General features: G+C 47.7%; 1 protein-coding gene across 2 annotated transcripts in view; it reads right to left on the bottom strand.

Moving 5' to 3' along the window:
* Positions 1 to 15,248, bottom strand: part of IL17RD (interleukin 17 receptor D) — a gene marked incomplete at both ends in the record, with an annotated part of 74,933 nt that extends 59,685 nt beyond the window's left edge. For both annotated transcript variants that reach the window (XM_080715196.1, XM_080715197.1), the window contains one exon: positions 15,123 to 15,248. In XM_080715196.1, the coding sequence (XP_080571322.1) occupies positions 15,123 to 15,248 (126 nt within the window). The remainder of the gene's footprint in view (positions 1 to 15,122) is intronic.
* Between the last annotated feature and the right edge of the window lie 728 nt (positions 15,249 to 15,976).

The following is a 15,976-nucleotide window of genomic DNA, read 5'->3' as shown; positions in this document are numbered from 1 at the left end:
AACTTGTTGCTTTTTGACATTTTAACTTACTTTGAAAAATGACCAATATTAACTTTACATGTCTTGGCCCTTAAATTGAGGATGGGGGGAGACAAATAAAAGTAAGAAAAGCCATGTAATTAGGGAGAAGATAGTAATTCAAGTTGCACTAATGAAACTGTCTGTAAGGGACTCTAATAAAATAATTTAAGCAACATGCAATCACAGAACTAAAAGGCTGGAAACTGACTTTGAGGACATGTTTTGAGTGAAGTGGCCTCTGCTGGAAATAAAGTTCAATGTTTTCTCAGCACAAAGGAAAGAAATGGCTGAATTTGGGTGTGAGGAAGCACTCAACCGTAAACCTGCCCCCCACCAAAATAGAGGTTTTTAATAGGAACTCATTCCCAGGCGCTGAGGGCAACGTCTATTTGCAACAAGCCCGTGTGATTAGCAAAAGCCCGAAGCGTTCTTGAGAAACAGCACTTCTAATTTTCAGAGGGCAAGTTGATTTCAAATAGTCTTTAGGGAGTTTATTACAGGATAGCACAAATGACACCCTGCACTCTCTTTACACCCTTAATAAGGCAAAAGAGAAGCCTTAACATGAAACACTGCATTTTTCTTTTAAAGACAAAAATGTAAGATTAAACCGCATTCCCCAGTAGGAAGGTCTCTATGTGCAACAATAGAAAGCAGGAGAAAATCAATTTTGCTTATGGCTAAAACTGCATCCCTAATTATCACTCGGTGATTTGCAGGGGCGGAGACAGGAGGAGTGCAGGTCTGAGGACAGCCTCAGCAACTTAAATGCTCGCAGCAACCTCAGACCCTGTTTCAAAACAAAAAAAATTTTAAAAGGGTTGGGGGTGTAGCTTGGAGGTAGGATGCTCCTAGGTGCAATCCCCTCCTGTATCCCCCTCACACAAAGGCAGTGTCGCCACAGTATCACCTTTAGAGCATCTTGCCAAAATATTTAACAATGAAATGTTAGAAATGTGAAGGAACAATTAGAAATACCAACTGTGGAGCTGTCTATACAGTGACATGGGCTCTTCAAAATGTATATGTTATAAGGAACCAAAAAATAGGTGGAGAAATTGTTCTAGATTAAGAGACTAAGGGAACTGGATGTAGCGGTGCACACCTACAACCCCAGTGCCTGGGAGCTTGAGACAGGAGGATTACAGGGTCAAGAACAAGCTCGGCGATGCACTGAGACTTTCAGCAACCTAGTGAGACTCTCAAAAAATAAAAAGGGGCTTGGGGTACAACTCAGAGGTAGAATGCCCCTGGGTTCAATCCCCAGCATCAAAAGAGAGAGAAAGGAGGCTGAGACTGGAGGATCGTGGTTCGTGGCCAGCCTCAGCTACTTAGTGAGGCCCTTTGCAACTCAGTGAGACCCTATTTCAAAATGAAGAATAAAAAATAAGGCTGGGGGTATAGCTCAGAGGTAGAATGCCCTTGGGTTTCATCCCCAATACTGCAAAAAGAGAAAGAGACAGACAGACAGACAGACAGACAGACAGACAGACAGACAGACGAGGCAGAGCACCTGAAAGAATGAGTGGTACCTGTCTGCATCCTGGAATGTGATTCAGAAGGAAATCACCAAGGCCAAGAAAAGAACAACTGCAGGGAGTGTGGTAAGATGGTAAGAAACCCGTGACTCTAGCCAAGGAGGATGGGTGTTTATTTTACTGTGCTTTGGACTTTGCATAGTATGAAAGAAAGAGTACAGCAACTGGGAGGTATTGGTGACTAGCTACCTGGCTGGTGGAGAGAAGGCTGGCAACTTCACCTTCCCATTTAGTTGCAGAAAATGTACACCCAAGCTAGGCATGGTATAGCACACGTGTAATCCCAGCACTTGGGAGGCTGAGACAGGAGGGCCACAGGTTCGTGGCCAGCCTCAGCTACTTAGTGAGGCCCTCCACAACTCAGTGAGACCCTGTTTCAAATTTTAAAAATAAAAATAAAAAATAGAGCTGAGGGGGTGTGTCTTGGAGGTAGAATGCCTCTGGGTTCTATCCCCAGTACCACAAAAAATAGGGGGAAAAAATGGACATGCAATATTATTACAAAGAGTTAAAAAGGAAAATTATGTAGCCTTAGTACAGACCAGATCCATAATTTTTAAAACTAAATTTTAGCAGGGTGTGGTGGCACAAACCTATAATACCAGTGATTAGGAGGCAGAGACAAGAGGATTGCAGATTCAAGGCCAGCCTGAGCAACTCGGCAACACCCTGACTCAAAATTAAAAAGTACAGCCGGGCGTGGTGGTGCATGCTTGTTATCTTAGCATCTGGGAGGCTGAGACAGGAGGATCGGGGTTCCCAGACAGCCTCGGCTACTTAGTGAGACCCTTTGCAACCCAGTGAGACCCTGCTTCAAAAATAAAATACAAAATAATGCTGGGGGGTGTAACCGGGAAGAAGAATGCCCCTGGGTTCCATCCCCAGTACCACCAAAAAGTAATTACAAAGTACAAAGGTCTGGGGATGCAGCTTAGTAATAGACCACCTCAGTACTGTGAAATAAAATGAAATAAAATAAAAACACAGTAACATGATTTACTATGTTATGATCATTCACTTAGCTGGGGAAAGATGTGCACACAGTATGCATTTAAGACAGTTATACACAGTTTGCAAATAGCCTCAGCTACTACTTAGTGAGACCCTACGCAACTCAGTGAGACTTGTATCAAAATAAAGAATAAAAAACAGAGCTGGGGTGTGGCTCAGAGGTAGAATGACCCTGGGTTCCATTCCCAGTATCTAAATAAATAAATAAACAAACAAAAAAACTCATGCAACCAGGCATCGTGGCACAAGCCTGTAATTCCAGTACTTGGGAGGCTGAGACCAGAAGATTACAGGTTCGAGGCCACTCTCAGCAACTTAGACTCCTAGTAATCTAGTGAGACAGTTTCAAAACAAAAAATAAAATAGGGCTGGGGGATGTACTTTAGAGGTATAATGCCCCTGAGTTCAATCCCCAGGGCGTGGGCCCCTGGGGCCTGAAGATTACATACTGGATGTGGTGGCCCAGGCTTGAAATCTCAGTACTTGGGAGGCTGAGACAGAAGGATCCCAGTTTCGAAGCCACCCTCTGCAGCTTAGTGAGGTTGTTGGCAACTTAGTGAGACCTTGTTTCAAAATAAAAAGCCGGGAGTAGTGGCAGAGGTGCACGTTTGTAATCCCTGTGCTTGGGAGGCGGAGACAGGAGGATCGCAAAGGCTCAAAGCCAGCCTTGCCGGCTTAAGAGACTCTGTTTCCAAATAAAAATATAAAATAGGTCTGGGAGTGTAGCCCAGAGGTAGAAGGGTTTCCAGGAACACCAGTACCACCAAAATAAACAAATAAATAAATAAATAAATAAATAATAAAAAAAATAAAATAGGGCTGGGGGTGTAGCCCAGAGGTAGAATGCCTCTGGATTCCATCTTGTGTGTATGTGTGTGTATACACATATATATATATACACATATATATATACATACATATATATGTGTGTATATATATATATATGATGTGTGTGAGACATATATATATATATATATATGTATATATATATATATATCATTCACACATATACACACAAAAAAAATTCCTGGCACCACAAAAATAAAGACATTCATGCTTCTGTCTATGAGTCACGGAGCCCTTTAAAATCGTGTGTCTTCCCCTAAGATTCTTCTCCAGCAACTCACCATTCTCCCTCTTCTCTTATCAGATCTCTACTCATTTAAAAACTCAGAACTCTTTAAACCCCCACTGTCTACACAGACACTCCCCCATGATCCAGCCCCACTCCTTTTTAATGAGATAAAAGCAACAGTTACACTTGTCTTGACCAACTTAAAAACTATGTACTTTAAATAAAGTTTGATCCTTTAAGTAAAAGGGAAAGGCTCAGTAGATTGGAAATGTGCTTTAGTGAAAAGGAGGTGGGAGGCTTCAAAACCCAGGGAGAGGAACAATGAGCGCGAGAGGGGCTGGTCCAGAGCAGCCTTAGAAGGCTCTGGGTGACAGTCACCTTGGGCACCTCCAACACTGGGAACCCGCAGCTCCCTAGGCCCCAAGCGTCTGCAGTCAGTACAACCAGATGTTGCATTTTCTCTGCTTAATTTTGGTAAAACTCCATGACTTCTTTCTCAAATTAAAAAGGCAATGGCCATTTTTTGTAAACCACAGGAGCTATCTTTAGTGAAGCCTTCTAAGGATTTCACTAATTCATAGCCAGCCAACCAGGACTTTTCCCACAGTCCCCCACAAAAAAGCCCGGGAAGTCACTGACTGCTTGGCTGGACCTGAATATGAGCAGAGGTAAGATCAGAAATATCCAGTTCCTCCCACAGGGAGGCAAGGCAGGAAAATCAAAGCCCAGCAAAAACTCATTACCACAGCTGGCCAGCAAATCCACAGCCCCGGAAAGACGGCGGCGAGCACCTCCAATTCTGCGTGGACCTTCACGGGACTTCAGAAAATGAAACGCCTTCACAATGCGGGGAGGATGGGCAAAAATGAGCCCCGTACCTCTTATAAAAAGGAAGCTTTCATACAAAGTGAGGGCTGCTGCCAAGGAGGGAGAGCCCCAAACCAGGATGCTCAGTACACTCTTAGCAATAACGTCTGCATTTTTCTCATCCACTGTGTACAAGGAAACAGAGACGTATCCAAATGCTCCCTCTCCGAAGCAACAGACACCCTGCAAGGTGCCACTCCTACGTACCAGCCCCACACAGGCCTGGACCTTGAGGGGGGCTGGGCCTGCAGCCAGCTGCAGGCCAGTACCAGCAACCAGCAGGAGCCCTGAGAACCTGAGGCGTGAATGAATAAATTGAGGAGATTTTTATGGTACTCTCGGTATCTAATGCCAAATCATTCGCCAACATTAAGAAAACATAAGTAAGCTTGTCGCATACCTGTAATCTCAGGTACTTGGGAGGCTGAGGCAGGAGGGTGGTAAGTTTGAGACAAGCCGGCGCAAGTTAGCAAGACCCTGTCTGAAAAAGAAAGAGAAAGAAAGAAAAAAAGAGAGGGAGGGAGGGAGGGAGAGGGAGGAATTTCAGAGCAAAAATATTTGTGTGTGTGTATGCACACATAAAGGGGACTGAACCCAAGGGTACTTTAGCACTGAGCTACATCTCAGACTTTTTGAGAAAGGGTCTCTCGCTAAATTGCTCAGGCTGGCCTCAAACTTGCAATCCTCCTCCCTCAGCCTCCCCAACAGCTGAGATTATAGACATGCACCACTGCACCCAGCACAGAGGAAATTTTTATTACAATGGCTCAGCTTACATTCACCTCCTCAAAGAGGCCTTTGGAGATCATCCACTTGCAAGGAGCCCCCCCCCCTTACTGACCTATTTTAATTTCCTGCAGAGCACTTAGTCATTCAAGAAATACATATGGAGAACCCATATGACGGGCAGTTTTGGTGATGGAGAAGGGAACGGAACTAAAAGGCCCCATCTTCCTGGAACTGGCATGGTGACACAGGAGAGCCCTGCCTTCTTCCTGCCATCCCCGTGCTCCCAGGCGCCCCTGAACCATTCAAACTCAACTTTTCCTCCATAAACAAATCTGTTTCTTCTTCGCTGCCTCACTGCAAACCCGGCTGGATCCATTCTCATTAAATGTGGAGGGACGGTGGGGTTGATCTGACTTTATTACACGCAGGTGTTTGGGACATGGGTAAAACTCACATGCAGAGAGAGATGCCTCAAAGAGAAAGGTGGGCCTTGGAGGCAGGGGATCTGAGGCAGTCAGCAGCCAGCGCTCCTAGGGACCAAACACATCTGGGCTAAAAGGTCTGAGCCAGAGATCCCCAGTGCTTTCCCCAGGGGCAATTCCCTGAGGAAGACAGGAAGCATGGATTCTCTGGGATCGGTAAGGACGCTGGAGAGGACGAGGTGACCTCTGTAGCTTGGGGTGTGGGGTGTGGGATCCCCCTGCATCTTCCTGCGTCTGAGCCTGTTCTTTCACCTGGATGGGGAGCCACATGGACGGGAGCCTGGCCCAACTGATTGTCCCCAGATCAAGTTACTATGACTTGACACCAAAGAGCTGCTAAAAAAAAAAAAAAAAAAAAAAAACCTCCTGCCTCCTTGCTCCAAAGAAGTCTTGCTGTCGAGCTGGGGACACTGAGCAGTTACACTAAATCCTAAGTAGGTGAGAACCAACGCCCCACCCAGTGCAAATGTGCACGCTGCAGAGGCAGGAGGCCATATACCCTCGCTCCACCAGGACCGCGCTCAGGCCGACTGCGTCTACGTTTGGTCTGCACTGCACTGCATTTCCTCAGATAAAAGGGAGGCCTTCTCAGGAAAGAAGAAACCAGAAATCACCTGGACAGAATAAAATCCCAGGAAAAGGGTTTCTAAACCATATGGCCCATCTGGGGAAAATACACCTCTTCATTCCAAGGAAAGCCCCCCTATCCCACCCATCCCCACTCCCCAGCATGAAGAGTCTGGTCCATCGCAGAGCAGAAGTCTGGGGCCACAGCCGGAATTTTTCAAGGATCACTAATCACTAGGGGTGGAGGAATCGATAAAAACAGACAAAACGGAACAGTTGGAAAAAAATATTTTTTTCTATTTTTGGTAGTGATACTGGAGATTGAGCCCAGAAGTGCTTTACCTCTGAGTTATACCCTCACCCCTTTTTATTTTACTTATTATTTATTTAATTAGTTTGTGATACTGGTACCTCCAGGCTACATCCTCAGACCTTTTTATTTTTATTTTTTATGTTGAAATAAGGTCTCATGAAGTTGCTGAGGCTGGTCTTGAACCTTTGATCCTCCTGTCTCGGCCTCCCAAGTACTGGGGTTACATGTGTGCACCACCACATTCAACTTATTTTTTATTTTTATTTTGAGACACAGTCTTGCTAAGTTGCCCAGGCTGGCCTCAAACTTATGATCTTCCTGTCTCAACCTCCCAAGTACTGGGATTACAGGTGCAAACTACTGCACCTAGATGTTTTTTTCCTATTGTTTTTTTCTTTCTTGCTGTACTAGGGATTGATCCCAGGGGCATTCTACCTCTGACCTACACCCTCAGCCCTATTTTTTTATTCTTTATTTTGAAACAGGGTCTTACTAAGTTGTAAAGGGTCTCACTAAGTAGCTGAGGCTGGCTGTGAACTTGCAATCCTCCTGTCTCAGCCTCCCAAGTACTGGGATTACAAGTGTATGCCACCACACCCAGCTCCTACATTTAAAATCTGGGAAAAAAAAGTTAAATTTAAAACTTAACCCCTCATGATTTCAAAAGGATTTGTTTGAAATATTTAATGTGTGAAAAAATTTACCTAAACATTTTAATTCATACTATCAATTTTCATTCCCTTTTCTTTTTTCTTTTAAATTAATTAATTTATTTATTTTGCGGTACTGAAACCCAGGGACATCCTACCTCCGAGCTACACTGCCAGCCCTATTTTTTATTCTTTCTTTCTTGCTTGCTTGCTTTCTCTCTCTCTCTCTCCTTCCTCCTTCCTTCCTTCCTTTCTTTCTTTCTTTCTTTCTTTCTTTCTTTTCTTGGTACTGAGGTTCCTGGAAACCCTTCTACCTCCAGGCTACACTCCCAGACACCTATTTTTTATATTTTTATTTGGAAACAGGGTCTCTTAAGCCAGCGCGGCTGGCTTCAAACCTGCACGATCCTCCTGTCTCCGCCTCCCAAGTGCGGGGATTACAAGCGTGCGGCACCACGCCCGGCTTATTCTTTATTTTGAAACAGGGTCTCACTGAGTTGCAAAGGGCCTCACTAAGTATCTGAGACGGTCCTCGAACCAGGATCCTCCAGTCTCGGCCTCCCAAGTGCTGAGATTACAAGTGTGTGCTGCCATGCCTAGGTTTTCATTCCCTTTTCAAAGCTGATGCTTCAACGTTATTATGGCTTTTCTGGTAAATTCAAGCAAGCTTCAATACAAAGTAGTAATTTCAATGAAAAATCTCATGATTAATGTCTATTAGATCAGATTTGGAATAAAGGTACAATAAAATTACACTGTATCCAGCTTCCACCAATTCTTGCCATCTATTGTCCCTTCAACTCTTAGGATGCCCGCCATATATAAACAGAACACTTCACCATTAGGGTCACTATAAAACACTTTGTAAATATGCACAGTAGAGGTAGTTTTCACAGACGCTATTAAATCAAAACATTTATAGGCTAACTTCCGTTTTAGAAGAGAATTACATGTGTGTTCACATCACATCTCTCTTTTGTCATCCACCCCATGATTTGCTGAGGGCAGCTGGTACCTATTAAGTCCCCCCTTTAAATGTTGTAGCTTTAATTAGCTACATCCACCTTCCCCCAACATTTCCAAACAAAGAACCAAAGAAAGGAGAAGCTGTTTTTATCAATGGATACTTTGAACAATAGAGTTGTAAAGGTTAAAGTTTGTAGCTTGAATAATATCTCTAGGGAGACTCCCTCATCCTTTCCCAACCAATATATCAAAAGAATGTTTAATTAATAACACCAGACCAGCCAGAAACTAAAACGTGAACGATTAAAAAAAAATTACCTATTAGCAAAGATTGAAAATCAAAACTCTCCAGGCGTGGTGGCGCACGCTTGTAATCCCCGCGCTTGGGAGGCAGAGACAGGAGGATCGCGCAGGTTCGAAGCCAGCTGCGCGCACTGGCTTAAGAGACCCTGTTTCCAAATAAAAATGTAAAAACAGGTCTGGGAGTGTAGCCCAGAGGTAGCAGGGCTTCCAGGAACCCCAGTAGCACAAAAAAAAAAAAAAAAAATCAAAACTCTGGCTGTCCCTTGTTTTTGTACAGAGGCCCCCAAAAGGAATAATTTTGGTTATTCTCTAGTAGAGATTATTACTTTAACTACACTCCCAGACCTGTTTTTACATTTTTATTTGGAAACAGGGTCTCTTAAGCCAGTGCGCGCAGCTGGCTTCGAACCTGCGCGATCCTCCTGTCTCTGCCTCCCAAGCGCGGGGATTACAAGCGTGCGCCACCACGCCTGGAGAGTTTTGATTTTCAATCTTTGCTAATAGGTAATTTTTTTTTAATCGTTCACGTTTTAGTTTCTGGCTGGTCTGGTGTTATTAATTAAACATTCTTTTGATATATTGGTTGGGAAAGGATGAGGGAGTCTCCCTAGAGATATTATTCAAGCTACAAACTTTCTGCATGGACTTCTAAGCATAAGACCAAGCACAAAAAAATGTGGGCATAAGGACATAAACAAGCCCAGTATGTTTTCTACAAACACCATGCCTTCCCCAGGCACCAAAGAGTGTCCAAGAGATACAATGAGAAATTCCACTGATCAAACTGTTTCCACCTGCCATATGGAGATAAAACACACTAACTTAATTTATTATTTAGGCTTCCCTTCTTCACACAAAAAATGTTTAAATGTACCCATTTGCTCAATAAGGACTTCAATTGTGAGTTATGTCAACAGGCCAACTTTTGAGCAAGAAAAAAAAAGCCACCTCAAAGATTTCCCCCTTTGGATTTGTCCCTTTGGGAGACTTGCCCTGGCTTTAATCTGTAGTAAGACTATCTGTTTCAATAGGATGTGATCACTCCAGGGCTTGTGTCTTTTCAATCAGCTGGTGGCCCTGCCGGGTTTGGAGTGGCAGAGGGGAAGTGGCCTGTGGTTAAACAGAGGAAATACCAAGGCATTTTAACAGAGCAAATAGTCTCTTTACTTCCCACCGGGAAGAGCTTCAAAGGCCCTGGGCCCCGAGGAGACAATGTGTTGCGGGGCCATCAGTCACCTAATCGTGTGTCAGGCCCATTCAGAACTTCCCAGAAGCCAAGACAAACACTGCCCGGGAGCACAATGCCTCCCACTGGCTGGGCAAGTCTGGTCAGCTGGAGACAGGTCCACTGCACTAGTACAGCCGACCCCCAGGCTTGCTAGGGACAGGAGACCCTCCCAATGTGGGAGAAACCCTGAACGGAAGAAGTCGGCCTGCCAGGGTGGGGAGAGAGGGGTGTTCCCAGGGTACTGCACTGACCCAGCCTGTCAAGCTTCTGCACAGACCAGAGCCCACCTCATCTCACACACTTACAAATGGCGAGTGGGGGTCCCAGCTCGCAGAAGCCTGAAAACCCATCCATCACAGGCCAGCACAAGAGGCAGTGGGGAATGAAAGAGGACAATAAAATTGTTGATGGAATGGCCCCAGCAGCAGCAGACGTCTGCTGGGGCACAGTGTGCGAAAAGTTCAGGGAATAAGGGGTTGGAGAAAGGAGCAAAGGGGGCGTTGAAGGTGGTATTTTTTTTTTTTTTAAAGAAAGAAACCAGTACATTTTAGACCAAATGAAGGATAAAATATGCTCAACTTAAAATAAAGACTTAAAGTATTAGTAGTTCTTTCCTTTGCAGGGAAGCTGTATAAGGCTTCAGCTGCAAGGCTCTGCTCTGGATCCCACTCTCCTCCTTCCGGAGACAGTTTTCCAGACAAGCCAGCTGTTCTGGGGAGGAACCAGTGAAGTGTCAAGTCCCCTTCACGGCCTCACGCCAGAGGCCCCCACCAAGCCTGGGGTCCCTCAGGCCCCCAACCAGCCTCACCCCTTTTACTGGTCTGAACTCTGAGTCTCCAAAAATCCTCTCTAATTTCAATAAAATAATTTAAAACCAAACACTGGGTTGTTGGGGTTTTTTTGTTTGTTTTTGTTTTCTTTAATCTGGGAATCAAACCCAGGGCCTCCAGGATACTAGGTAAGTACTCTATCTCTGAGCTCTACCTCCAGCCCTTCTGATGAATGTTAAATGCTCAGAATGTGTCTTCTCTCTCCTCCTAACTGCAGAAGCCCGTCTCCTCAGGCAGTAAGTCCCATCACTGAGGCAGCATCTGAATCCTCAAAAAAACTTGCTAAAATGCCAATCCCTGCACTCAATCTAACTCACATTCTGGCCCCAGAAGCCTTCATTCTGCATCCTAACAAGCTCCCAAGGTAATTTTTATACTGGAAGCCCGTGGACATCACTTTGAGAAACCACCTTGGAAGGAAGAGGTATAATAAGGGGTTCTTCTCATTCACCCAGCTGCATCTCTGTGTTAATAACTTGCACAATGCCCCAGGAACCACAGGGGCTCGGGGTGGGATGGATGGATGGATGGATGGATGGATGGATGGATGGATGGATGGATGGGGAGCAGGGAGGGCTGCTGAGGAAGGATGGACACTGGCCAGGATGGTTCACAATTAAACAGGCAAAAAAAGGCTGGGAAAAAAATTGTACTTCTTTAAAAAAAAAAAAAAAGGTCTCTGAAAAATATGTTTGAGTAATTTTTAACCAAGAATTCTATAAGGGACACGAGCGCATCTGTAAAGTGTGTAAAGTGGAAGACACGGCCACAGGAGAGGCAGGCCAGATAGGGGCTGCGGAGCAACAGGCTGCAAGTGAATGGAAACACATCCAATTCAGAATCAAATAAACACGCCTGGGCCCGCGGCCAAGGAGAGTTCTTGGATTGGACTTTTATCAGAGACCTAAATTTTAACCAGCTGAAACTTCTTTTTTTTTTCTTTTTTTCTTCCAAGTACCACCCTACTCTTTCCTACCTTTTGAGATGAAGTATTTGCCTTAAATGGGAAAACTTGCACTTCATTGTAAAGATGATGCCAACATCCTGGTTCCCCAAATTGCTAAAGGTGCAGCCCTTGGGGGGCTGGGGAAGAAACTGTGTTCCAGGCATAACAGACAGGAGAAGGTGGGTACTCAATTTAGGTAAGGAGGCAAAAAATGTTTCTTCCTCCCCAGCGGCAGGAAAAGCCATTCCATAAAAGTCTGCAGGAGTAGACTCCTAACTCCTTGTTCCATAACTGGGCTTCTCAACCAGCAAGACAGGAGATCAGGAGCCTCAGCACAAGTGACTGCTACAACTAAAATTACCCACCATAAACAAGACCAAGCAGAAGCTAAGAGCCGGTGCCTTCACACTGGGGCTGAGTGCTATGGGTTGTTGCTCCTCTGAGAAAACACGCTCACTCAAATAGCAACTTCGCCTGGTAAGCGCTGTAAGAGATTCTTTTTTTTGTCTCATAGTTCAGGAAGTGTGCCCACAACTCATTTCTAGAACACTGAGCTGTGTTCAAGATGCTATCAGCTTCTTAATTGCCCCACAAATAATGGGAAGGCTATGAAACCTGACCACTTAAACCAGGCCAGCTCCTGGCTCCTCCAAGAACAGCTCTGAGTGTCTGTTAGAAGAGCTGTCCAGAGCTGGCTGGCTACAGACACCTTGCAAGTCCTGGGAAAATACCCATTTCTACAGGGGCAAGATTCCTGAAACAAATGCTCCCTGGAGAACATTCGGGCCCTTCGCTCAACTGCTCTCCGGCACCCAGATCCTGATCCTCCTTTGGGACTCACTTCTGCACCTTACTGTCCCTCTCCTAGGTTCTAAGTGAAACTCAGACCCATAGAAAGCCCTGTCTTGTTTGGATTACATAAAATTGACTGTTATTCTTATATGCTCATACATACCCAACTAAACTGTAAGCAGCCTCAGAGGTGAGACTGACATCTACAGATTGAGTACCTTCTGTCTGGCCAGGGACTCAGACACGAATCAAATACCAAAGTCCATGTACACAGTAGGTACTGGAACCTGGCAGCAGAGCAACCTCTGGGACATTTTACCCAGGGAGGTGAAGGCAGGGAAGGCTTCCTGCAGGAAGCAACCCTGGAGCTGGGGGAGGGGGCTGAGAAGGTATAAACAGCGGAAGAGCATGTGCAAAGGCTGATATATATCCTCCCACTTCTTAAAATCTGTAACTTAATACAGGCTTCAGGGTCTAATTAGCTCAGACACGATTTCCAAAGCTCCAGTCTCTGAACCACCAAAAACTTATCTGAAAACACAGAACGGAGCTGGGCACGGTGGCGCAGGCTTGTAATCCCAGGCTGAGACGGGAGGATCGCTGTTCGCGGACAGCCTCAGCTACTTAGTGAGGCCCCTTGCAACTCAGCGAGACCCTGTTTCAAAATAAAGAATAAAAAATAGGGCTGGGGGTGTAACTCAGAGGTAGAATTTCCCTGGGTTCCATCCCCAATACCGAAGGGGGCAAAAAAAAAAAAAATACCAACCACAGAGTCTGGTGAGAACCAGTGTAAGGAACTGTGTGGGAAAGTAAAGCAAAGGCATTCTGGGAGGGCTTCTCCAAAGAGGCTCCACTGAGCTGTATCTTGGGCCACGCACAAGGTCCTCTGGGGACAAAAGAGCATCCCAGGAGGAGGGGAAAGCATGCTCTGGCAGCAGAGAGGGCTTCAGGAGTTAGGGAGCAGGGGCTGAGCTGGGAAAGTGGGTATGCAGAGAAGGTAGGTAAGCTTAGTCCACTGGAGGCACCCGCAGGCAATTCCAGGAGGGAAGAGCCTGGGACCTGGGCTAGGGCCCAGAGGCCCCGGTGTTCATTCAGAACCGGGATGAAGATGACCCAGGAAAGGACTGGTGGGGCCAGGCAGAAGCTGTTGAGAAGATCATCACCTCCAACTAGACTTTGTAGTATGGGAAGGGAGTCAGCCTGAGTGAGAGGTGATGAGGACGGGCCCCCATGAATTCCATAAGCTTGTAGGTTTGGGGAGGGGAATGCATTCCCATAGGGGGGGGGGAGGCAGGGGGAAAAAACCCTACCAGCATCTGCAGAGCACAAAGGCACCCACAGCATGTGCACACAAAACCACCTAGGCAACTGCAGAAAAACAGAAAACCAGACTGATCCCCTAACCCACCACACAAGCCAGCCCGGGGTAAGACGCCTGCCCTGCCCTGACAGCTAGTCAAAAGCCCCAAACTGTCTACATCCAAAACCTTAGCAGGATCGAAAAATCAACAGCCTTCAGGAAACTTAGTATGTATTAAATTTTTTTTTTGAATCAGTGATGTTTCACTACAATGAAACAGTAAGAAAATGTGTTTGCCTCCAATGGGAAGAAGTGATAGTCTAAGGTGAAGATATTCACTAAAGTGGCATAGGCAGGCTCAGCAGCCCTTTGGGTCTAGGGACATCCAGCTGACTGGCTCCTCCCAGGTTTTCTGCACTGTTTCTCTGAATGTAGAGTGAGTACTACCCCGTGTCCCTACGGAGGTGTCAGTTTTAGGTCTTGTTTGTGCTAAGGCTTTTTAGAGCCTCCCAGAAGAGGTGGGTCAATCCTGGTCTAAGCAAACTGCCCCACACCCATCCCTGTACCCTGGAGAAACCAGGAAATCCTTCATTTCCTCCCACTATGCAGATGAGGAAACTGAGGCTTCTGGCACCCGGGAGCGGGGCCAAGGTCATGTCCCCGGTTGTCTGAGCGCAAAGCCTGTGTTCTCGCCACGGGTTTAGAGGCGTCAGCCCTGACTCCACAGCAGGAATCTCCAGTCCCTGGGCCGCCCAAGCCCACGCTCAGGTGGGGACCTCGGGGCGAGGACCGCGTCTCCGCGCACATCGCGCCCCACCGCCCAGGCAGCGTCAGGGGAGGGCTCCCGGCCCCGGCAGGAGCCTGGGCACCTCTCCAGTCTCGTCTGGGGCACCCGACTAAAGTGACAGACTCTTGCTGCCCTTTAGCTGTTAAAAACATCCTCCGCTCCAGGTGGGAGCCATGGGGGGTCGGGTAACATCTGTGAGACCATTTGGGAGACAAAGGCTGAGTGGGGAAACAAAGTTTCTCAGTAAGTCAGGAGTGCGAAACAGGATGGGAGTGAGGAGACGGCCCCCCGCCAGATTGAACAAAGCGACCTCGAGCGGGGGGGGGGGGCTGCATCCTTCCCCCAGCGCCCCCGGCCCCTCCCCGGCTGCCCTGAGTCTCTGCGGAGCTGTGCACCGGAGGTCTGGGAGCAGAACCCCGCGCGCGCTCCGAAGCCCCCTGGTCCAGACAGTTCGGGGACCCCCGCCCGGACGCGCGGCCCCGGGGCGCAGGGCCCCGAACAAAGGGCGGGGCGCACTCCCCCCGCCCCGCCGCCCTCACGCCCGCCCTCTGGACTCGGACCCCGGCCAGCGGCCGCGCCTCATTAGCAAGACAAAGCCCGGGGTCGCGCGGCCCCTTTCATCCGCCCCCGAGGGGAGCGGCGAGGACGGGGGGGGGGGGGCTCGCCGAGCGGGGCCGGCGCCCGCGCACCTGTGCGCCGTCCGCCCGCCCGCCTTACCCTCCAGCCGCAGGTGTCGGCGCCCCGGGCGCGGCCCGAGCCGCCCGCGGCCACGGCCAGCTGCGAGCCGTTGAGGCAGGCGTTGACAGTGAAGAAGACGGAGCAGAGCTGCAGCCACGGGGCCATGGCGTGCGCTCGCCAGCCCGGCCCTGCTCTGCGCCCCGCGGCCGGCAGCCGACCAGCCCCAGTGGGCGGCGGCAGAGGCTGTGCGGAGCGCGCCGCAGCGAGCATGCGCCTCCGGCCGCGCCCCGCCCCGGCCCCGCCCCCAGCCTCGGTTCTGGCGCCCTGGCCCCGCCCCCAGCTTAAGTTCTGGCGTCCTGGCCCCGCCCCCAGTTTCCGTTCTGGCGCCCTGGCCACGCCCCCAGTCCCGCCCATCGTTCTTGGTCCCGCCCTCCGGTCCCGCCCACACTCCGGCTCTGGCAACTGCAGGGTTTTTGTCCCTCACCTAAGAGATCTTTTTTCTTAAAATCTGATTTGTTCATGCAAAAATTGGGGAAACACAAAGACTATTATATTTATTTTAATAAGCATCTACTATGTGCCAGATCCCTTCTTGTGTCCTTCCAACCGCATATGGAAGTGTCAGTATTATTTTCCTTATTTTAGGTGCAAAAAAGTTCGCATAAAGTCCCTGTAAGAGATATCCTGACTCTATATTTACTACTGGACCTGGGACAAGTGACTTGCGCTCCACGGTACTGTTCCCTTCCCTGTAAACTGGAATAAGTAGGAATACTCATCTGGGGAGGATTCTGTAGGTTAACATACAGCTAGAGCTCACTAAATGCTACAGCTATCATTAAGAGACTTGCAGAGAGCCGGGCATGGTGGCGCATACTTGTAATTCCAGTGCA

This window comes from Muscardinus avellanarius, assembly GCF_963383645.1.
Source record: "Muscardinus avellanarius genome assembly, chromosome: 18".
NCBI classification, from domain to species: domain Eukaryota; kingdom Metazoa; phylum Chordata; class Mammalia; order Rodentia; family Gliridae; genus Muscardinus; species Muscardinus avellanarius.
Note: the sequence above shows the minus strand (reverse complement) of the source record. Positions and strands in the feature narration are given on the sequence as shown.